The sequence below is a fragment of the Bombus pascuorum genome, chromosome 7 (genome assembly GCF_905332965.1).
Source record: "Bombus pascuorum chromosome 7, iyBomPasc1.1, whole genome shotgun sequence".
NCBI lineage: Eukaryota > Metazoa > Arthropoda > Insecta > Hymenoptera > Apidae > Bombus > Bombus pascuorum.
Window position 1 is genome coordinate 6022698 of NC_083494.1, and position 24001 is coordinate 6046698.

Sequence of the window (24001 nt, forward strand, 5' to 3'; positions counted from 1 at the left end):
AATCTGTTTTGAAGTATTATAATTGAAAAATCTCTTTTGATAAATTTAAATGAGAATGTAAAAGTATAAAAATACTTTAGATTCTGTAAAACGTATTGATATCTATTTTTTCTAAATATATGAAATTAAATATGTAAAATCTATGCTGTGCATATTTCGTATTTTATAATAAAATATTGTACTTTTTTTTATTTAAATTGTTGTTATATACGCATCCACCACAGAACGAAAACGTGCACCGTTAGTCTAGTGCACTCCACAGATAGAATTCATTTATACCACATGTGAGCATATGTTTGTTAGACCATGATATTATAGTATACCTCATTACAAGATTATCAAAATTACAAGATTTGTGATATATATGTACAAAACTAAATTTTGGGCAATTTTATTTACATTAGGTAAGTTTCAGCACTTTTATAAAACTTTCTTCCTTATTTATTAAATAAGACTGGAACCCAAAATTTAAAAAAAAAATGAACAGAAATTTTTGCTCCACATCAGAAGTCATCCCAATGAAACACATAAGAAACAATAACTTCAATCCCTATATCAACTATAATATATCAAATATATAATGTGTATAATGTATACAACAAAAATTTGGAAGTAACCAAGTTAGCCACAACTTACACATTTGCATATAGGTATAAAACTCCGAAACATGAGTGAATAATAAATCATATTCATATATGCATATGATAAATTCATGATCCATCCCTACCATGAAATTTTGATATTTTTATGGTATATAAAGAATCGAAAAATCATAATTCTGATACAGAACATCTGCAAGACGTCACGAAAAGTGTCATCATGTAATTTCGCATCGAGTTCGTTACGAGTTAGTAAGTAAGATCGGGCTAATATTCTCTCATCAACTGTTGACCCTATAGAATCCGCGAATTGCAACTCCCTATCTTGACGTACGTTTCACCCACTCAGGGCCTTGATTTCTTGATGGAGAACCATGTCGAGTTCCGACTGTTGGATGATTCCCTGCTAGTGATTCTTGTATCTGTGAGTAGAAGAACCTGCAAGATGACATCGCATGGCAAGTCCTACAGAATTGGCCCGAGCGCCGATTCTTAGTGTATCCCGTAGGACACTTCCCTCCGATGTAATGCGCCATTCTGACCCAGATATTCTATTCCCGAAGATAGAGCCCGATAACCCGTCTAAGATATATGTCAAATAATTTTTATTTATGTATCCATACTCGGCTTGATGCCCTACTAGGCTCGGCATCCATGGGCGCAAGGTTGAAATACGCCCAACCCGTCTAAAGTAATATAATTGTCTTCCAGGACAGAGAATTGAAGGCGTTGTTAAGAGATGCCTTCAACGCTATCTTAACCTACGCATCATCAGTAAGAGCAGAATGAACAAGATTCTCCGACTTATCCGACAGGTGTCTAATTGTACCTAATTAATAAATCAAAGCTTACCATAGGTATATAGTCATATATTATACCACATACGAACAATACCGTTCGCTATTCATTTCACGTTTCACGAATATAAAGGTTTTTATTTTTGTAGAAATGATCTACTTCTCTACACAAATACACATATTTATAAAACTACTTTATATATTATATTGAAGTAAATTTATTACATATTACATACATCTCAAATTTAAATTGCTTGACAACAATGTATTATTTATCATTTCATTAATTATTTATACATTCTTACTATAGATAACTATTATTTAAATACTACTTGATCATAATTTCGGATTGGGTTTAAACAATTTTTCCCAGGAAAAGAAATTGAAATGAATATTAGGAAAACTATCTGTTTCATTCGGTAACTTCCTTTTTTCCAATAAATCACCTGAAATTCATATTGCATTCATATAATAATAAATATTCAAACATAAAAATCAATTAACACTGTTTCTATGGAAAATACTATATAATTATATGTAGAATGATTTTAATTAATATAATGATTCTAAATATTTCTGTTGTTTCTAATAATAGTAGATGATTAACTCTCGGAAAATTACATTAAAATCTAAAATAAAACGCAGATGGATGACAGCATGTAAAAAAGAACATTTCTTCATAAAAAAAACATGAATAGCTATAAGAAATATTCGAGATATATTCGAAAATAATGACACAATTAAAACAATATAGATTTATTATACAATTTTCGAAAGGGACTATATGTACCAACATAAAATATAATTTAAAAAGTTTAATATTACTTTTACCCATCTCTTTCTATAAACATTACACACATTTTTTCATTATATTAAAAACAACAGAAATATTTAGACACTATAATAATTGATAATGATTATAAATAATGTAAACAATTATATATTCAGTATCAACATTTTATATAAATTACTTACAGTTACTTGTATCAGAAATATCTTCTATTTTGGTTTCCACTCCATTTTTGTCTATTTTTGTAACAATAGTATGAATTTTGTCACCAATTTGGTGTGATATAATAGTTTCCTCATTTCCTTCATGATCTTTAATAACTTGTTTTTGTTCTATTGTTCCATCAGGTTTACGAACATATTCTTTCCTGATAGATCTTCCAATTATGGAAGGTCGTGCTACTTTAAGTTGTGGTTTGTCAGACTCACCCCAAACATTGGAAAAATTATCTATAGTGACTCTGTTAAAAATACAACATTTTTTCAAACAATTATAAATTATGTCTATCAATTATATCTAATTATTTTATAAAGTGATTAAATTAACTGCAATTCATTAAATTTAAATACTAACTTTCCATCTAAATCTGTATCTAATTTTAATTCCATCTGATCATTATTTGGTTTCAACATGTTATCACGTAAAGATTTTCTCTGTGAGGGTATAAATGAAAATACGTTTGTATTTGCATCATTACCTGAACAAATTTAAAAATATGTAAATGTAAATCTAAGTTTAATTACGTGTAAGTTAAATATAATAATTATATGTACATACCTTCATTATTAAATCCATAAATAAAATTCATCATTATATTCTCTATCTGAGACTCAAAATATCTTGTTATTTCTAATGGGTCACTAAAGATGTTAAAGTGACCGACTCCCTCGAAAAATCTATTATATATTATATTATATGAGATTGTATGATAAAATTAATCATTTAAAAGAGTATAAAGTAAATAAAAAATACATTGTGGGCAGTAGATGCTAATATCAATAAATATGTAAATGCTGATTATAACCATAATATCAGGTGTTGAGACATGTTCCATTTTTTAATTAGTAGGAAGAAAAATATTCAGCCAATTTGCTGAACTGGGATTCATACATGAATTTTTTATTTGCCAAACAAGTGCTTTCTCAATTGAACTATCCAAGTCATTTGTGTATATTCTCTCCCAAATTTTTAAAACTTAATATGGATGCTGCCTACAATGTAGATATCATGGAAAACAAATTGACATGTATTAACATAAATGTTAGAATAAATTTTTGTTATAAATAAACTAAAGTTACAGTTTTGGGTTAAGTATTGTACAATAATACTTATATATTATAACATTTCATCAACATTGTAACTAAGCGAGAGTATACTGATATTAGCATGCATCTGATAATTTACAGATATAAGCTATGTCCTTATCACCAATCACATATTCTTAATTTGTTAGTTACATGATTAAAAAATTAAGAAAATGTTTTAAATAATATTCAATAAGATAGTTTATACATAGAAGATTTAAATTCTAACAATTATATAAATTTAAATCTTGAAATTCCAAAATTCTTCACTATTTTTTTACTACGTATTTTGCAGCATACCTTAAATTTAGTCACGGTGCAAGTTACTATTTGTTTAACATTTTGTTTCATTCTTAGCTAATCTTTAAAGCATCACTTTACTTTCCACAGTAAATTTATATAAATAATATGCGGTTTTATACTTTGACATAAGATATAAAGTAAAAATTACCTGCTATCATCATGAATATCAATTTGAGACATTGAGTTTTGAAAATTATCTCCTCCATAATTATTTTGATAATCGTCAAATCTGAAATATTTAATAATGCAAGTTTAATTAAAATAAGGGTGGAACTGTAGAAAATACCCTCGTTTCTATTATCGAAGATAAGCGGCTGGAGGCAACCAATACTGCCACAGATGCACTACTTTAGGCAGAATTTACTGTAGTGGTACCTACAGTTTTTCGCGATTATCTTAGAAACTAAGCTAACCCATCCTTTAAATGTACAGAAAAGAGTTATTCAAAATGTTGTCTTTTACAGTATATTTAAAAATCGTTGAAATCGGAGGGTAGCTAGCTTTTCTGCAGTTTCACCAAAATGAGAAAGAGGATTATAATTGATTACATCGTAGAAAATGAATGAAAATAGACTATCGAAATACAGATAGTTCGTAATATAGATATAAATAATGTTTATTTAAATATTTACCCATTATTAAATTTTTCTGATCTCCGCCTACCAAGTATATTGCGAATGAAATCCCACAACTCCATTTCTTGCTTTTTTAATTCATTCACTGATTCGAAACAAACTTACATCATATTGCAATATGTAATATGATAATATAAACAGATCGCGACGTCACGACTAGTTGTGAAAAATCAACATGGAGGACAAGAAAGTTCTCGTCTTGCGCATGAGTGACATGCTATGAATGTTCAATCAGAGACAGAAACAATTTATTCATCTCTGTCTGTCTCGCAAGAACGCAAACTTTGTTGATCTTCCATATTGATTTTTCACGATTAAACACGATTCAATTTTGGGACGGTATTCCCTAGCGAGTGTCGGGACCTATTTACATATATGATCGTGGTATGTGCATATATTCTCGAATTAAAATATATAATCAGATGTACATAAGTATGCTGCATTTAGACACATACTGCTATATTCATCATATTATATTTGTACTTCATCCACGTTTCATCCATCCGTGACCATCCCTGTGTTATGTCTGTAAATATACAATAAATAGATTGGCATTTACAACATAAGAAATATCGCATACATTTAGGCATCATCTAGGACAAAAATTTAAGTCAGATATAGCCATATAAATACATGTTTATTAATATTTGTAGGGTAATACAATAATATTTAAACTTGTGTTTATCATTATTATAATGACCATAGTTGAATTTATTATTAAAATTATATTCTTAAGAATATAGATTATATATTAGTTTTGTCCTTGAAAATATTTTATTTATACGGTTTAAGAACGGGATATATGAATAAAATGCAAGATATATATAAATCACATATGTAAATTCAATTTTTGTAGTAATTCATATAGAACGAAATTAAATTTATTGTTTGACAAATTAATGTAATTTAAATATAGACAATTTCTATATTTGTAAAGATATTAATGATAACAATAATTTTAATAACGGTTCCCTAATAATAGAATAATATAATATCATGCAATCAAAATTTTATATAGTAAATATAGTACAAATTTAAACATTTTACATTGAATAAAAATTAAAGAATTCTAAATTTGATTGAGTACATATTTATTTTACCTTTACAATGAACACAATACAAATAAGAATAAATGCTTTTGAATGATAGATTTAAAATTACCGCCAAATATCTGTCCGTCCCTATTTATATATTAAGTACATATATGTATACTAGATTCATTATAAGAAAATCTCATGAAATGACAGAATTTGAAAAAGGTAATCATTTTGATGTAAAGCAAGTTTAAAAATTACAATTATTATAATACAGTATCACAATTTTTATGTTATACCAATACATAAGATCCAGTGGAATTAGATCTTTTGAATCTGTCATATTGTCTGATTGAGTTGTATATATAAATAAATAAATAAATAAATAAGTATATTATGTATACACGTATGTATCAGGGAAAAGCATCATTTTCATTTAGTAGATAACCATTTGTATTAATTTAAACTTCTGAATTGTCATAATTGTACCATAAATATTTTATTATATAAATTTATGTGAGTGGTATTTTATTATATAAATTTATATCAAACATAAATAATACATTGTATAATCATATAATGAATTAATATAATTGTATGTGTTTGTGGAATAATCGAAGTAAACCCTTTTGCTTTAAATTAGATTATATTACGAAGTATTAAACAAATTTAATGAACCGTCATAAATTAAACAAAGCTGGTTTCTTATGTGATTTAAAAATTATTTAATGATTTTTATTCCTTCTTATCTTATTTATAATTTATAACATAAATCATAAATTTATTGATAATTATATGTTCATCTTCCTATAAATTAAAAATTCTACTTTTTGTTTTAGATCAAAAGAAGCTTTAATATGATAAAGTATAAAACATACAGCATAGGATTGCCTTAGACAAAATTAATATCTCAAAGATAAACAATGAATAATATTTCTGGACAATTCCGTAAAACAATGTGGGATCCGTTCCTTATAATATCTCAAATAATTGCAGTCCAGACTGTGATGTACTTCTGTCTTGGATTATGGATTTGGATTGTTGCATCATACATAGGATCCACGAAGTCATTAGATTATGTTTTCCATTATAAACAAATACACGTTAGAGATTTTGCTGGACAGTTTATAATAATTATTTTTATCTTAAATGCATTAATTGGAGCAATCGCACTGTGGTGGTTAGTACAAAGGACAAAACAGTGTATGGATTTTGCCTGTACAGCACACTTAATACATTTATTATGCTGTTGGATATACAATGCAAGTTTTCCATCAACTTTTAGTTGGTGGTGTTTAAATATTATATCTTTAAGCATAATGTGCGTTTGTGGTGAATTCCTTTGCATGAAAACTGAATTACAAGCAATACCATTAAGCATGAGCAGTCAGAAAACAGCCTTGTAAATGTTTGCTATCAAAGTGAAGTTGATGTTTAGTAAACAATATCATTTTATACTAAAAAGTTTAAAACAGATAAATAAAAGACTATTTGTTTTTATATATATATTTCTAACATTAAATATACATTAAAATACATATATAATATATAATTTGACTACATGTATTTGTCCTATCTGTTTAATGATGTTCTTTATAAAAGCGTAAACCACAATATCCACAAGTATGATTACCAGGTTTATCCTAAAATAGAGTTATATATTGTAAATAAAATTAAAGAATGTATCTACTTACGTTGTAAATACATATAATTTGTACCAAATTAATGTAAACTTTTGGATGTCCTAAAGGTCCACCTCCCCCATCACACGCTACAATTTTATCTTTCACTGGTGCAGCAGGAACTTCCGCTATTAATTTAATGGCCCAATTATCATTAACCTCCTTTGGTCTATTTATAAATCGTACATTACGATAATCATCCTCGTCATATATCTATTACAAAATAAACGATATTTATATAAACGATATTTATAAAGTTGTAACGATATAAATATATTTTTATCAATATTATTTTACCTGACCAGTATGGGTAACCTTTTTAGCAGATTTTGTAGTTACATCATGTACATTTCTTGTTATTAGTCCTATAATATTAGGTTTATACCTTTTGTTGAAAGCTTCTAAAAATTTTACGATTTTCAAATTCGCCATATTTTTTAAAATGTTTTTACACTTTTTTCTTTGAGGTATCACAGCATGTTCATAACGTATAAGATTTTAACCAAGAATACATATACATATATATATTCGTTCCAAAGTTAGGCTATGCTACGACGTTGACCACAATATCTGTTGAATTAACATTCATGTGACTGGGTTTTTAGTGTGTAACAATTTTTTCTTTGGTGACTACTAGAAGAAAAGATTAGTTTGTCTTTCTTAAATGAAACGTGATATTAATTTCTAGTACTCGAGTAGCTCATTCATTTTAACATCAATTTTCAAATAAATTGAATATAGAAAATATATTTCACAGAATAAATTTTAAATAATATCAATATCTTTAGATATTTTATTTAGAAAACTGCAACATAGGGTTTTATATATAATTTTCAGACAAATAAAAATAACCATTTTACATAAAAAATCAATTATTTATAAAGTTCAAATTCTCATAAAAGCATTGAATAGTTTGTAATATGAAACTTTGTTTACATTATCAAAATGTACAAAAATTAATAATAAATGGTACAAACAAAATGTGATTCTCATAAAAATAGAAAAATCTCTAAAATATGCGGTAAAAAAATTGTAATATATAATTTATATATTTAATTAATAATTAATATATAATATATAACTTAATTTTAATTTTATAATCATTAAAAGAAATATATAAAATATAATCGTGAGTAGGATGAAAATAAATGAAATGGATCTTTCAATGAATGAAGTGTATATCATTGGATGATTTAATTTCAAAATATTTTATTTATTGTACAATATAACTGTACAAATTATGTAATGGACCAATATATTGCGATCCTTAAATTTAGTCAAATAATCCTGTAAAAAAAAAAGATATTTATTAAAACAAGTTCTGTTCCCTATAATATACTGTAATTAAAAAATAATATTCTCATTTTTCTCATGTCATCATATATAATATCAGTAGCTAATACATAATAATAATCATTGCATATTAATATTTAACTGGAATATTGATATGATATTAGTTATAGATACATTACGTACCAAAGCCCATATCATCGTCAGATTCTTGTTCTTCAGGTTCTTCTTTCTTCTTTTCTTCTTTAGGTGCACTTTCTGTACTAGCAGGTGCAGCGGCTGCTGCGGGTGCTTTAAAAGATAATAAGAAAATAATCTCATTGTTTGAAAATACAATTTCACAGTTATGAAAAAAAATGTTTATCTATAGTGTTGTCGTATAGAAACATTAATCACATTTCTAAATATGATTCACAATTTTCTAATACTATTTCTTTCTCCTCTTTTGCTGACCGCTCTACATAAATTTATGTAGTATGGTGGATGTAGAGGATTTGTACTTCTGTGAATGATACCAATATATACATATGTAAGTTTATCATATCTGGGAAGATTAAACTTATTTTGTGTATATTTTTTTTTCATTAAAAAATTTTGATAGTGATATGACTATAGTTGATGAAGGATATATAACATTCTTAACTAAAATACAAATAGCACACGTTTGTGCAAGTATATCTAGGCTCACATTTAGTGTTTTATGTTTTTTAATAGAAACTAAATTGAAGTTAAGGTGTACTTCATACATATATCCTATTTCATATATTAAGATTTGACTTTTTAATCTTTTCAATCTTTCGTCAAGGCACTTACTTGAACATTAAAGTATCTTTTAAATCAATTCTACATATTATATCTCAACTAACTTTCAACATAGTATTTGTACAATCCAATCAAATTTACCTACTAAAGTAATTATTATGTGTATCTGTTTACAGTCAGTGATCCGACTTGTTAAATGAAATCAATATGGTGTCAAAATAAGCTATCAAATGCCCATTCTTACAGACATAACTTTCGATTCCATGATTTCCTAAATTTGAAACTGATATTTTTAGATAACTAGTTAAATACTATTAAAATGTAACAAAATAGATCAAAAATTTGAAAAGGCCTAAAATGAAGCAGTTTAATTCACGTTTCTTCCATTATCAATATATGTATATTGTATGCAACATATGCAGTACTTAATGTATATAAAATAGTAAAATTAATTAAGTATGCCATATTCTATATTATGTATAAGGTAAAAATAACTATTATATGTTGAATTATTAATTAAAATATATCGTACTCAAAGGATAATATATGAAAAAATTTGTTTAAATATATTATATAATATTTTGAGTTAGAATATGATGTATTATTAAAAATCCTATTTTTACAACCTGCTGGTGCACTTCCAACTCCTGATCCAATCTTTGTTATCAGTTCTTTTATATTGACTCCTTCTAAAGCCTTGGCGAAAAGTCCAGGCCAATAAGATTCCACATCAACAGCCGCAGCTTTTAAAATTGTTTGAATCTTTTCTCCCTGAGCAATAAACAAAGATTTTAAATATTAGTATTAAATATACTTTGTTCTTATATATTTATTATACTTTTGTATTTTGCTACTATAAATAATAAAACAAAATTGTTGAATTGTATTGTTGATGCTTATGCAGTTTTGGGAAATTTAAACTTCTTTAGACTTCTAAAAATCTAGAAAATGCATATAACATGTAAAAATATATAGAATACCCAACAAATATATTATAGTATTTAGTACATAAGATAGAAAATGTTATGTTAATACAATAGCAACATAGATACATGTAATAATTTAGAAAGTAATCAGAATTGTATTACACGTGCACATTCGTAACCAATGATTGTACTATCTGCTTAAAGCCTCAAACAGTAATAAATAATAGCAATAATATATAAAATATCCAAAGTAGAGAACTTATTATAATATTTAGTAGATGAAACAAATTTATATTTTGAATCTGTTTCTTTAATTATGTTTATAAAGATTTATAAAATGTATAAACATTCATAGTTTATTCATGACATTAAGAAATCACATGTATGACTGGTACTTACAGTTACAGCAACATCGTCATCAACAAGTATCAATGTTGAATAAATGCAAGCAAGTTCAGCTTTGGAATTCATGTTTATTGCTTGTATAATATATAGTTAAACTGGATGGGATGATAAAACGGTGCAAGTCGCTGATTTAGCCTTAGCCCAATAAAAGAGAACAAGCACCCGGCTTCCACTTAATCCAGCTAAAAGGAAGGAGAAATGCGTTGAAAGGAAATCACATGACTTATTTTTGGGCAGCATTTTCAATACAACTAAAGAGCGGAAATGACGTAATTCTATTGGTTAACCTGGTGATATAATACACAGTAAATTTCAACACATTTAAGATATATTTAAGATGTATTTTTTTATTTATCTTATACATCTTATATTGCTATCTTTTTATTTTTCATATTATTATAATATAAAATTTTCATAGAAATATGATGGAGGAGGTATTAACATATTTAATTAAAACAACCATTTTATCTAGTATTAATATTCCAATGATTTTAATAACGATAAAACTTATTTGAAATTTATTAGAGACAGGATATTTTATTTTAAATAAATATAAGAGTTCAAACTTTTAACCGATTAATATTATTTCACATTAATGCGGATATCCATGTAAATAGAAGAGGGCGCCACATATTGATAAGTTTGTTTAATGAGTAATGCTTATATACTCGATGTTCTTCGAAAAGTGCAGATCGATTAGTGGATCATATACGCAATTGAGCTAGTTCAGTGTTTTTGCGAACGTAAGTTGAAATATTTTCAGTTAGAAGAGTGCGTGTCAAAGTGGTTGGTACACGACTGGTTCTCTCACGTTTAAATTTTATTTTTACGGATATCCTGGGCAATGTTCTTTTGTGCTACGTTGCTATGTAGTACGTAAATGAAGCGACGACGTGTAGCGTCGCATGTTAAAAGGATATCGCTTGTGAGAACAATGAGAATGGCGCGCAAATGTTGCGTGCGTAGCTGTGAGGCCGATGTGCAAGATGTGCGTACTAGAGGGTTACCGCTTCATAAATTTCCAAAAGATATTAATTTAAGGAACAGATGGTTGACTAGTGGTGGATTCGAAGCGAGCTTTAAACCTTCACCAGGTCAGGTTGTTTGTCATAGACACTTCAAACGAGCTGACTACGAAGCTGCTAAAGGACATAAATTACTTCTACGTAAGGGTAGCGTTCCGTCGGTTTTTGCAGATTATGACAATCATCCAGGTGCGTATCATTTGTTATTTACTATTTCTTAATATTACTTTTTTACGAAATACTGCCAAATAAAAGAATTGTATATCTAAAAGCTTTAACTTGCGTGTTCAAGTTATTATTTTTCTTTCTCATAATGTCTTTTTTTAGTCGGTTTCATTCTGTTATTCTTCTTTCATTCTTTAATTCTTTTTTCATACATTATTAAATATATTTAATTTATTCCTAAATTTCATCCTTTATTCAATATGTTCTTTATTCAATATATAGTTAAATAAATAAATAAATAAATAAATAAATATATATATATATATATTGTAAAAATAATAAATGCATAGAATAGAAGGAAATATTTTTATTTGTTATTACAATACTCAGTTATTATCTATTGAAATGATGTAATATGCTATGTAATTTAATTTAATTTACAATCAATATATTCAATGTTTACTAAGTCACATGTGGAATGTAATAGACAGATTACATACTAGCTATACATACCTTCACGTAGAGGACAAGTTGTGTTAAAAATTTCATATGAATATTTGAGTTATTAATATTATTTAAATGTTAGAAGTAATTGAATTGGACATTATAATTAATTTAATGCAATGTACTAGGCAATGTTGAGTTACAACATAGGATTTTATTAGAACAAACGAAGAGAACAGCTATGAACAAAAAATGCAATTTATTTATAGGATATGCCTATTACTTTTTTGAATATGTGATTAAAACATATCTTTAAGTGAAGAATGTATAAAATACATATTTCTTACATATATGAGATACATTTTTATATTGAAATAAAGACAATATTAGAAATTTTTAATTTTTATAGAATATAATTGTAAGCTGATTAATCTCATTGCAAATATCACTATATTGCAGATTTATATTACTTTATTTGAATGTTTACATATAGTCCATTACTAAAATATGTGGGCAACATAATTTTGTCTCATATTTTTATAGTGTATGATAATATACAATAAGTAACAAAAATATATTATGCTATATATTCATTATGATATAATAAATAAATGCTGTTATTTGTTACATATGATTGTTTAAATATGATATCACAAATATATTTGGATATTTACTATATTTAAGGAACTGCATATGTTTATTTTAAATTTTAAATAATCAGCCAGGAATGTTTGTAATTATAATGGTAAGTTATCATTTAAAAATGTTAAGATTTGGATATTCTCTAGTTTTATCTCAAATATGTTATAAAATAGACTGCCAAAGTAAGAACATATCTTTTGAAACATAGTGATTAATGCTATTTTACTACAAGAAAAGATGTCAGTGTATGAAATAACAAATCTTTTACAAGATAGATAAGAGTACAGTGTAGGATATTATCAAATGATTTGAAGGTAAAGATAGAATTAATTACAAGCTGCAAAATAGACATCTAAAAGTTGTTAGTATTTAAAGTAAATGTTTCATTGTTAGGGAAGTAAAAAAAAGTTTATTAAGTTAAGTTAAAAGTAGTTTATTAAGTTAGTTAAGTTGCAAAATTAGCTAACAAATTTAGCGATAACTATAATGTTATAGTAAAGGAAAAATATAATAAATAGGCTGCAGATATTTATGCCAGTTCATATTTTTATGGATATAGTAAAAAAAATGGAACCCAAATAGAGAATTGTTTTATTCATTAAACATTATAACGAGTATTATACTTTCAATATTTTCCATATTTTTCCATGTTATGTGTATTCTGTGTATTTTTGTACTATTAAATTTCCTATAAATGCATGAAAATTCACAGTCTAATAATAAGAAACAGAATGTACTGTGCAGATGAGAAGATAGATAAGCAAAGGAATGCAGATCTGTTTGGTTATTTCTGATAGACCCAATACAGTCATAAAGATAAATATTATTGGATAAAGGTGTCACTTATACAAATAAGACAATAAGACAAAGCATGACAGAGGGTAATAGAGATCAGTACTGCTCTTGTCCTTATGCTATCCCTTGCAATCTTCTCACCTACCTGTAGTACAAAACTTTAGACATTGATGAGTAATCAATACACTAATACACTAAACAAAGAAAAGAGACCTCGGTTTACAATGCAGTAAATAGAGAAAACAAGCTTAAGTGTACAATAGCAATAAATCTGAAATTGATCATTCACAAAAAGTAGTTATTGAACATAAGGATTATTCAACCAAATATTAAACCTTTACACAAAAAATAATTATTTCAATTTTATAATTTAAATTCATAAAATGTCCAAATATTTTTGTGAAAATTCATTTTACCATTTCTCCTCATGTTTAAATAGTTATATATAAAATCAACAGCTTTTTATTGTTTATGTCTGTATACTGTATTATAATATGTTTAGTACATTATGTTTTCATATTTTGTTTAATACATTATGATTCTTTGAACAAACAAAGATTTAATAAATGTAAACCTAAAGTTTTCTTTTTATAAACATATTTATAACCTATCTGTATAGCTGTTTATAACTTCTAAATCTATGTGAAAATTTGTTATTTTAGAGAACATTACATTGATTTAAAGATCACAAGTAATAATACAATTAATAAGTTTTATGTTGTATTGTGATATTGTTTACTATATATATTAAAGAGCGTAATTGAACTAATGATTACATCTTATAAATATTATCTTCTATTAATATAAATCACTATTAATAAAAAAATTGCACACGAATAAAATATTTTTGAACATTTTGATATTACTCTTATTTATATATATTTATATGATGATAACAATTAAAATGATGATTCTTTCATTATAGTTGAAGAACTACTGTTATTAATGTTATTATTAGTTATAATTAAATCAAGTAAAAATAACAGAAACTATAAAGTATAATTATTTTGTAAATTATGCTTGATAAAATTATTTGTTTTTTACATAACTATGTATCAATCTATTAGGTTTTTGAAAAATATTCTTCAAGGCAATCAGCTATTCAACATTGGTTGGACTACCTGTAGTAGAAGGATGAATGAAAGCTTTAGTGAATGAAGATATAAAACATTGAGTGCAAGTATGGTTACTGAACTTTTAAAATGTGCGTTTATGTGCATTACATGAAAGTATATTTGATAGAATTTAATCAAATTACTGCATTTCATATGAAATTCATAAAAAAGAATAGATAGAGTTATTGAAAATACATAGTTAATTGAAAAAGACATTAAGATTTTCTACATGATTGTAATTTTAGATACATGTATTATCACAATATGAAATTAATGAAGCATTTAACAATTTTCTGTTTTTAAGTAACTGACTGAAAGCTTTGATCTGATTCTTATTGAAAAAATATATTGTTATTAGTTCAGTTATGCTCCTCACACAGTATATCATTAGTTTTTAATACTAATACTGTTATCTATTATTCTGTATATTTTGTTTCATATTTATATATCTTTGTGATAGTAAATTATTAAAGATAGTTTTTAATAGTGATATCATACAATTTTATAAATAAATATGTGTAATAAGAAGTAATATTTTAGTGGCATTTAAATATTTTATTTATAAAAGATGTTTATTAATGTATATCATCTAAGAATATTTTAAAATTATTGTAGAATAGAGTATTTTAAAAAATATCTCTTGAAATTTTAAGCTTATATATTGATTCTTTTTGCAGATCCTGTAATTATGTCTGTAAAATCATCAACTTCCTATGCGCAAGAAGATTTAGATCTTATTAATTCTGAAATTCTGAACTTAGAACAATCTACCTCTTCACTGAATTCTGGTCTCAGAACATTAAAGTCTAATAATTGTGGAGAAACATGTTCGTCTCGACCGGAACCATCAGTTAATTCCTTCAATTTAATAGATTCATCAGAATTACTTGATAATGGATGTAAGAACATTAATGTGAAAGAAGAAAATGTATATACTGTGAAACAAGAGATAAATAAAAATTCAGAAATAGAAGTGAATTCTATGGCAGTGCAATTAGGTATTGTTGAATCTGATATAGCAATAAAACATATACAAAAAGATTTGGCCATTAAGGAAGAATTGAAAAGTATGGAAGTGGAAGATGAAAAAACATTTGATAAACCAGAAGAACTTAAACCAAAAATTTTTAATCGAGGTGGACTAAAATTTTTTCCCGGAGCCAAATTGGAAGCGAAAGATTTCAATGAAAAATGGTAAATATTTGTAGAACAGTTAATGGCAATTAGATAATTATATTTATTGTAATAAATATTGATGAAGGATTTTATTTATTTGATGTTATATTGTAGGTATTCAGCGAAAGTAGTTGAAACTGATTGGGATGAACGAGAAGTATTGATACGTTTTGACAAGTGGAGTTCAAGGTTTGATGAATGGATACCTATGGATAGTTCAAGATTACGTGTATTGCAAACACAATCAAAGTAAGTAAAAATATTCCAATGAATCTACCACAAAATTATTTGAATTAATAGATACAGAAAATAAAAAAATGTTTATGTGAATAATTTTTGCTTTGATTTATTATATAAAGTATAATAATTATCTGCATTACTTATAGACCTATTCTTTTTTAAAGCGAACAAACCTGGAATCTACCATCTCAGTAAGTGGATATTGTATAATTATTAGCTAGGTGAAAAGAATTTGTATAATCTATAGTATTTTTTATGCAGTGATGAGAAATGTTATTAAATTATTTTATTTTTTACGTTACCAATAATAAATTTTCTCCATTTTTCTCTTATCTTTTCATCTAAATCTATAATTTTAATAATTTTCATAATTTTAAACTATAGGTATTCTACATTATCTTATTACCTAAAAAATGGAAAAGAAATTTTTGTGATCTAATAAAACGGACTTATTATTTTTATTTTTCTAAAATGTGTGTGCACAGTTGTATATACACATATTTTACACACTTCAAGCTCCTTATTTTATATTTAGATATCATTTCATAAGTCATATTCATAGAAGCTGGAATATTTAAAACAGATTCTTTTTCAGAATACATTTTAACATGATATAAACTGTCGTTCACAATAACTTTTAAGAATTATAATTACAATGCATTAGTGTTTTTTCTTTTCTCTTTTTTCCCCCCTCTCTTTCTTTCTCAAATGAATGTAGTAAAAAAAAAAAAAAAAAAAAAAAAAAAAAAGAAAGAAAGAAAAAAAATATGTTATTAACAGTCATACAGACTTAAAAATATAAAGTAATCTATATTTACATTTGGAAAATGTTATTTATTTTTTGCATAGTGTTTAAATATCGTGAAACAAAGTTACTGTTTGTATAAGAAATTAATCTATCATTTGAATCTATCTATCATAATAATTAACCATATTTTTTCAAATATGGTAATAAATAAATTTGAATCTCTTAGGGAAACAAAAATGAAAGACTTTTCAATGGGAGAAAGGATACTTGCTACGTGGGCTGATGGTAGAAAATATCCTGCTAAAGTAAATGCCGTCTTAGGAAACGGTAAGTGATCTAACCTTAACTACGTATGAGAATTACGTATATTGTTAGTTTGACGTTTCGTGATAGGACATCCTTCTAATTCGAGAAATGGTACTTTTTTAATTTAAGATTATTTTTACAGATAAATATGATGTACTGTTTGATGATGGATATACAAAGACAATTAAATCGTCAAAAATGACAAAAATTGCTACAACAGTCACAAAGGTACAGTATTTGTACAGTAAGGTTATGTTCTATTATCGTTAATGTAAAATTTCATCAGCTATAATTACTTATTTTCTTGTTATTATTAGTAACAAAATGTACAGTAAATTGAGTTTTGAATTTGCTTTATTCGTCCAAACATTGAAAAACAGTGATAATTGTCGGAAATATATTTTTATAATCATGCACCACTTTCTTAAAGTCAATGAGAAAAGTATAAAATAATTTTATAAATATGTTATATATGAGCTTAACAGTTATTATATAAATAATACACGACGTTATTATCATAAATTAAAAATTTTATGACATGAATTGTTTCCTTTTTTTTCCTTTGAACTGAATTTTACAAATAAAGAATCCATATTATTATAGGATAAAATTAACATTAAAGTAGATAACTTATTTTCTATCCTTTGTTTCCTTGAAAATTGTAAAACTTGTAAAATGTATGAATTCAATAAGAGTAAAGAAGATGGAAAAAGGGGAAATTTTATTTTATTGTTTGTAGCAGCAACCTAGTCAAACTGAAGAATATATAGGAAGCAAGCAAGAAAGAAGGGATAAGAAAAGAAAGCATACAGTGATGGAGTTATTTCATACACATTATAGAAAACGTTCAAAAAATGAAACAGATAAATTAATAAAAAAGGAAGGAATTATAGTTAATGAAAATGTTGAATGCCATTCGGAAAATAAAATTGATTTAGATGGAACTTTATTTGGGCCCTGCTATGATCCAGGCACAGATTTATTACGTGGGTTTGACACCAATGTGTCTAAAATGAAAGCTTATCCTAAAAAAAGTAAAAAGGAAGCATCTAAGAATGAAATAGATCAAGTAGAAGATGTGGGTCCTGAATGGATTGATGGAGAACCTCAGGGAACTGAATCTTATATAGTGGATGGAAATGATGGTATGTCAAAAGAAATGGATATTTACACTCACTATTCTTATTCTACATTATCATCATTTATGTATATGAGTAAAAATGATATGAACGTGTAATATGTTTGTTTCTTAAAGGACCACGTCGATCAATAATAGTTGCAGACAGAAGATTACCGCCTGGATGGCAAAAACATTTTACTCAAAGAAAAGCTGGTACATCAGCTGGAAAATGGGATGTCCTATTTCTTCATAAATCAAGTGGGAAAAAATTTAGATCAAAAAATGATATTAGGGCATTTATGGAAAATCAGGGGCAATTCGACTTTGATCCAGAAAAATTTGATTTTTGCATTCATCGAAAAAAGAAAAATCAAAGTCAAAAAGTAAAACAAGATATCGTTGTGGATACTCCAAAAAAAATTAAGACTTTATTGCCTAAAACAAAGGCAACAGCAATAACTGAGAATTCTTTATCTGTTCCCCCAAGTACACCAGTTACAACATTATTATCTACATCAAGTACATCTATTAAAGATGGTGGTAAGATTCCATTTCTTTGTTTCATTTTTATATTTTTCATATTTTATTGAGTTTACTTTTTTATGCTTACCTATATTAGGAGTAATTTATTGTAAGTATTAGTAGATAATATTGTTTATATATATTACATATTATTAATTAACCAAATTAGACTAAATATATTTTTATAAATAAGTGTGTAAATAAGTAGTATATAAATTTTGTTTAATGTGTTGTTAGAAAAATAATTCTTTGTTTATTTGTTGACAGCTGTTTTTATTGGTGGACTTCGAGTAGAAATGGAGGACAGTGCTTATAAATGTCCGAAACAAGGGTGTAGTAAAACATTTAGGAAGGAAAATCTTCTACAAATGCATATAAAACATTATCATCCAGAATATTCGAAATTTTTGGGATCTACACCAAATGTTGCAGATTTAGCTTATGCAAGGACAATTGGGGAATCTGTTGAAGATATTATTCCAAAAAAGTCAAATAATTTGTTAGAAAAGTGCAATAAATTTGGAAAGAGAAAATTTATTCAAGATAAATCATTGTATGTTTCATCATCTTCTGTAACAAGCACTCTTCAACCTATATCGCCAACAGCAATTGTACCAACAACAGTAGAAACAGAGGATGAAGTAGACCAAATGGAAAAATCCAATGATGCGCAAACAGACGATATTAAAATGGATAGAATGTCTCCAAGTTCTAGTCATAGTTTAGATATGGATGACGAAGTAGAACAAAAACAGGAAGATACATGTGCAATGTCACCAGGAACACTATTTGATATGAAAATTAGGGAAGAAAAAACGCAAAGTGGCATTAAGACACTTCTTCCGGTAAGACCAGCCATGTCTTCAGAATCACAGCGAATTGATAGATCAAAGTCTTTAGATGAAGCTATTCATATCGACAAAATTAAAGGACAAAGGAAACGACAATTATCAGAATATAGTTCTGATGCATTAAACAGAAGTAAAAGGCGACATGGTAATAACTTAATCATTATAATTTAATCATTCTAACAAATTAAAAATATAAAATGTTATTTTTTAATGGGCATTCTAGAATTTCCGGACGAGTATAGCGAGTTAGATGATAGTACTATGGATATAGAAGGAACAGGACCGACTACACCCACGTATAGATATAGTCGCAGAAAATCAGATTCAAGAAGTGATGAAAATAGCCAAAGTAGTAAGTTGCTTTTTACTTTGATATGTAATTTTCAATACGAATAATTTTATATTGAATCCTACTTTTTAATTTTGCTATTAACATTGGTTTATTTCCATGTAATAAAGATGGTATTTTACTATTTTATTATTTTATTTTTCTTTAGGTCAACTAAATGATTCGCGTGTTGAAAAAGATGATCCTTTGAAAGGGAATATTGGTAAAAAAGATACTAATGATGGGGAAGGTATATTGTTTATTTTTTCTATGTTTTTCTTTATTTTATATCAAATTTATATTAATCTTAGGTTTGAGATATAAAATGTTTTGATGTATAGAGTACTTTTATTTCTCATATTTTGATATTTATTTCATAGTTTCTTTTAGTTTAAGCATATATTTATGCATGAATTGTATCTTTAACTATAAAGGATAATTATTTTTTTATGGTGACTTAGTAATTGTACTTCTGTAGAGAATGAAGGAGTTATGATGATGATCAATGGTGAAATGGTGAAAGTTGAGCAGCTTCGTAGGGAAGAAATAATAAATTGCACTTGTGGATTTATGGAAGAAGATGGATTGATGATTCAATGCGACCTTTGTTTGTGTTGGCAACATGGTCACTGCAATGCAATAGAAAAGGAAAAGGATGTACCTGAGAAATATGTTTGTTTTATTTGTCGAAATCCATATCGGCAACGATTATCCAAAAAATATTTTCACGATCAAGATTGGATAAAAGAGGGAAAGTTACCAACATTATCTAGCCGAACAAAAAATCAGCATCGAGTTAATCAAAGAATAGCTATGTTAAAACGTTCTTATGATTTAGTTGCTGCTCTTTTACACATTCAGCAAGTTTTACACAGTTTAAGAGTAAAAATCAATGTAGCTCAGTAAGTAACTGTAATTAAATTGAAAAATATAGAAAATGATTATTAATAATAGAATTTGTGTGATAGAAAGAAAGATCATCCAAAGCTATATCTGTGGGCCAAAAATTGGGAAAAAGTTGAAGTACCAAAACCAAATGTCACACCAGTACCAATCATGGAGATTATGAAAGTAGGAAAAGAGTGTACAGAAATTCCAAGTGAAACTGAAGTAAAAACTGAAACAAAGTTCAGTTTAAGAGATGATCATGATGAAAAGTCGATAGCCTCAGATTCAGAATTAATGAAGATATTAGAAGAAGATAATATAACTCCAGATGAATCTAAAATTAACGGCAAAAAAGAAGATATTATACATCAAACTAAAAGTCATATTCTTCTCGATGCACTTACGAAAAATGATACTTCAGAAGGAAAATATACAAACTCATTACCTTCAGAGGTGAAAACAGATAGAGGTAAAAAAAGAAAACAAATAAAACAGAGATAAATAAAAATACATCTTTATTTATAACAAAAAAGTGATATTTATTTTTTATATAGATTTGTTAACCAATCAATCAGATATATACGAGAATAACGTATCTCCCACAACTATATCAGCGAATCACATACATGAAGAACTAAATGAACATGAAATGTCAGCACCGTTGCAACCTTTCATACCACAACCAGAAGCGCCAATTGACCCAGGAGAATGTCGAATGCGATTAATAGAACACATAGAACATTTTCAACATCATATAGATGCAAAATTAACATTTATCGAGGCAGAAGTTCGTGGTTGGTAACAAAAAAAAAAAAAAAAAAAAAAAAATATATATATATATATATATATCTTTTTTTAGCTTTAGAAGCCATGGATCCTGAAGATACATCTACCTTAGATGTTCAGCCTCGAACTAAACAAACGGTTCAAATGCTTGTTCGAGATTTAAACACCGTGCGAAAATTAGCTGCTTTGTGTTGAATATAAATAATATTTATAGAAAATATTTATAAATAAAATTTCTAAAAATATAGTCTATATGTGTAAAAATTCTAATATGAATCTAAGATCTTATTTTTTATAATATTGAAGAATTATTATGAATATAATTTTAAACAATTTAGTTGATACTTAATTGAGGCTTACAATTAGGAATACCGTACTGCTGTATTTTATATTGTAAATATATACTGTTTCATGTGTAATTGTAATTAAATTGATTAACAAATTATTTGTATGTAAATACATTGCTGTTATTATATCAGTCCTATATTTTCTAAAAATAAGTATAATTATAACATAGATTACTTATAATGAAAGTGTTACAAAAAGAACATACATAAAAGTAGATTATAATTAACACATTTTATAACATGTACTTATTATTTCAAACATGTTATAGTGTTATTTAAAAATATATTAGGTTTTAATAAAAGTTGTATTAAAGAAAGAATGTTAAACGATCATCTTTTTTATTTTCAATTATTTAGATTTTCCATTTGTGTGAAATATGGTGTTGTACATTTACAAAAGAAATAATCATTTATGAAATATACAAATATTATTAAAATATATCATACTTATTAATTATAATTGAGAAATAGTGAAACTACCAGCGAAATGATTTTTTGTTTAATTTTACTTTATGATAAGAAAATTAGGAAGGGAAGTAAGTACTTGCCGCCATCATAGTTGGGCTGATGACGTCAAGAAGCATAGTGGTATACAATCGTAGCACACGAAAAACAAAGACGGTGAAAATATTGTCTACATTAAGAAGAGAGAACAGAAAAAGCATGTGTGCGCACGCATAAGAACGAAGAAGATAGTAAGAGAGTGCCAAGGAGGGAATGAGAGGGAATAGAGGCGTGCAGCAAGCAGTACGACAGGACGTAGAACGGCCGCTGCCGTGGTGTTTGGGCTCGGCTCGGTTGTGCCGCATCCGTTATGACGATACGATAATCCAGCGCTTAGCGCTGTGAGTGTGTAATACATTACTTGCCATTACGCATTATTGACATTTATATTTTACGAGAAATTCGGGGAGAACGTGATGGAAGTGTATTGTTTTCTAATCTGATTGGTAAACTGTTCCTTCGTTGATCGTTAGAGTTCTTTCATACGCCATGTGCCATTGCTCTATGTGTATTTCCTTTCTCTTTCGGTTGTGTTCGGTTAAATTTTCATAAAAATATTCGTGTAACTAGTTTACCGGTGAATTATTTTAATAAAAATTTTCTATTAGTGATTCTGGTGTTCTGTGTTAGTGTAAGTGCAAAGACGGAATTTTCTTCTTTCTATATCTCTACATTATTATACGGTTTAAATTACAATAAGGAATAAGAACAATAACGAGAGAAGCAGAAAAGGGGATAGACGGTGGATTTGCTGAGCTCAAGTGGAAAAGATATCTCGCAAGGAGCGCAAGTGGCGTATCAAGATGGCGCATAATTTGGCACCGAGCGTCAACTGTTCGCTCGACGACATTGATCTGAACGCTTTGAAGGTACGTTGCGACTTTTAATGCTTTTTATTTATCAGACATAATCTAATATTTAATGATATTTGTTTATGGACGCAGAAGTCCATTTTTTGTAGTTTCTATGAATTCAATGATTGATAATTAACCTCATAAGAGTAAACGATGATTATTATTTCTTGGTAGCACCACAGCATAATGAAGAAAGAAGGAAATAAGAGAATTCAGTTTTGTTGAGTTTTTGTACAATTTTTTTTCGTAATGCTTTTTAAAAAATAAATTAAGGAGATTCGAAGTTGTTTAGTTAGTCATTTTTGTATTTTTTTCGCGTTTACAGTTTTGGACTGATTTATACAAATTATCAAAAAATTAAGATTAACAGTTAATATTGTGAACAGATATTATACATACAATTTTTACTTACAGTATTATTAAGTAAATATAAAATTATAGTTAGTTATTATTATCTCATTTTTCTCTCTTCCATTATTGTATTATTTTTCATTGATGCAAGAATTTTTTATTTCTGATAAGTTGTAATATATGTAACTTTTTTTAGAATGTGAACTAAATATAGTGCATACACTATGCAGATGTGTATACATGTACCTGTTAAACAAATATTAACAG

At 26.8% G+C, this 24001-nt stretch overlaps 6 protein-coding genes across 27 annotated transcripts in view; 3 read left to right on the forward strand and 3 right to left on the reverse strand.

Moving 5' to 3' along the window:
- Nucleotides 1-1574: 1574 nt before the first annotated feature.
- LOC132909265 (uncharacterized) lies at nt 1575-4711 on the reverse strand. The gene is made up of 6 exons (XM_060963998.1): nt 4426-4711; nt 3942-4022; nt 2964-3082; nt 2760-2883; nt 2372-2646; nt 1575-1842 (listed from the first exon to the last, which is right to left on the reverse strand). Exons 1-6 carry the CDS (start codon nt 4488-4490, stop codon nt 1733-1735), a joined length of 774 nt encoding a protein of 257 aa, XP_060819981.1. The 5' UTR covers nt 4491-4711; the 3' UTR covers nt 1575-1732.
- Nucleotides 4712-5620: 909 nt separating this feature from the next.
- LOC132909272 (protein SYS1 homolog) lies at nt 5621-6962 on the forward strand. Of its 3 annotated transcripts, none has more exons than XM_060964010.1 (2): nt 5621-5868; nt 6302-6962. In XM_060964010.1, the coding sequence occupies exon 2, from the start codon at nt 6386-6388 to the stop codon at nt 6866-6868; it is 483 nt and encodes a 160-aa protein (XP_060819993.1). In that variant the 5' UTR covers nt 5621-5868; nt 6302-6385; the 3' UTR covers nt 6869-6962. The 3 variants fall into 3 exon arrangements, with proteins under 3 accessions (XP_060819993.1, XP_060819994.1, XP_060819995.1); XM_060964011.1 differs by having other exon boundaries at nt 5865-5978; XM_060964012.1 differs by lacking the exon at nt 5621-5868 and adding an exon at nt 6027-6118.
- On the reverse strand, nt 6957-7651 carry LOC132909278 (NADH dehydrogenase [ubiquinone] iron-sulfur protein 6, mitochondrial). Its single transcript, XM_060964021.1, has 3 exons — nt 7442-7651; nt 7181-7357; nt 6957-7105 (listed from the first exon to the last, which is right to left on the reverse strand). Exons 1-3 carry the CDS (start codon nt 7574-7576, stop codon nt 7043-7045), a joined length of 375 nt encoding a protein of 124 aa, XP_060820004.1. The 5' UTR covers nt 7577-7651; the 3' UTR covers nt 6957-7042.
- Nucleotides 7652-8336: 685 nt separating this feature from the next.
- LOC132909398 (large ribosomal subunit protein P1) lies at nt 8337-10741 on the reverse strand. Its single transcript, XM_060964199.1, has 4 exons — nt 10522-10741; nt 9823-9967; nt 8621-8725; nt 8337-8431 (listed from the first exon to the last, which is right to left on the reverse strand). Exons 1-4 carry the CDS (start codon nt 10591-10593, stop codon nt 8418-8420), a joined length of 336 nt encoding a protein of 111 aa, XP_060820182.1. The 5' UTR covers nt 10594-10741; the 3' UTR covers nt 8337-8417.
- A 459-nt stretch (nt 10742-11200) lies between these two features.
- On the forward strand, nt 11201-22135 carry LOC132908950 (PHD finger protein 20). Of its 7 annotated transcripts, XM_060963419.1 has the most exons (16): nt 11603-11741; nt 14666-14802; nt 15391-15907; nt 16004-16138; nt 16294-16320; nt 17104-17204; nt 17326-17411; nt 17926-18328; nt 18439-18843; nt 19093-19821; nt 19900-20028; nt 20174-20254; nt 20483-20906; nt 20973-21361; nt 21447-21686; nt 21752-22135. In XM_060963419.1, the coding sequence occupies exons 2-16, from the start codon at nt 14781-14783 to the stop codon at nt 21871-21873; spliced, it is 3810 nt and encodes a 1269-aa protein (XP_060819402.1). In that variant the 5' UTR covers nt 11603-11741; nt 14666-14780; the 3' UTR covers nt 21874-22135. The 7 variants fall into 7 exon arrangements, with proteins under 7 accessions (XP_060819396.1, XP_060819398.1, XP_060819401.1 ...); XM_060963413.1 differs by lacking the exon at nt 14666-14802 and having other exon boundaries at nt 11201-11741; XM_060963415.1 differs by lacking the exon at nt 14666-14802 and having other exon boundaries at nt 11201-11741; nt 19120-19821.
- A 485-nt stretch (nt 22136-22620) lies between these two features.
- Nucleotides 22621-24001, forward strand: part of LOC132908951 (serine/threonine-protein kinase mig-15) — an 84853-nt gene continuing 83472 nt past the window's right edge. For 5 of the 14 annotated variants that reach the window (XM_060963422.1, XM_060963424.1, XM_060963430.1 and 2 more), the window contains exon 1: nt 22625-23398. In XM_060963422.1, the coding sequence (XP_060819405.1) occupies nt 23333-23398 (66 nt within the window). In that variant the 5' untranslated portion in view covers nt 22625-23332. Of the gene's footprint in view, nt 23399-24001 lie in introns of all 14 variants that reach the window. The other 9 variants (XM_060963432.1, XM_060963435.1, XM_060963433.1 and 6 more) reach the window with 4 other exon arrangements.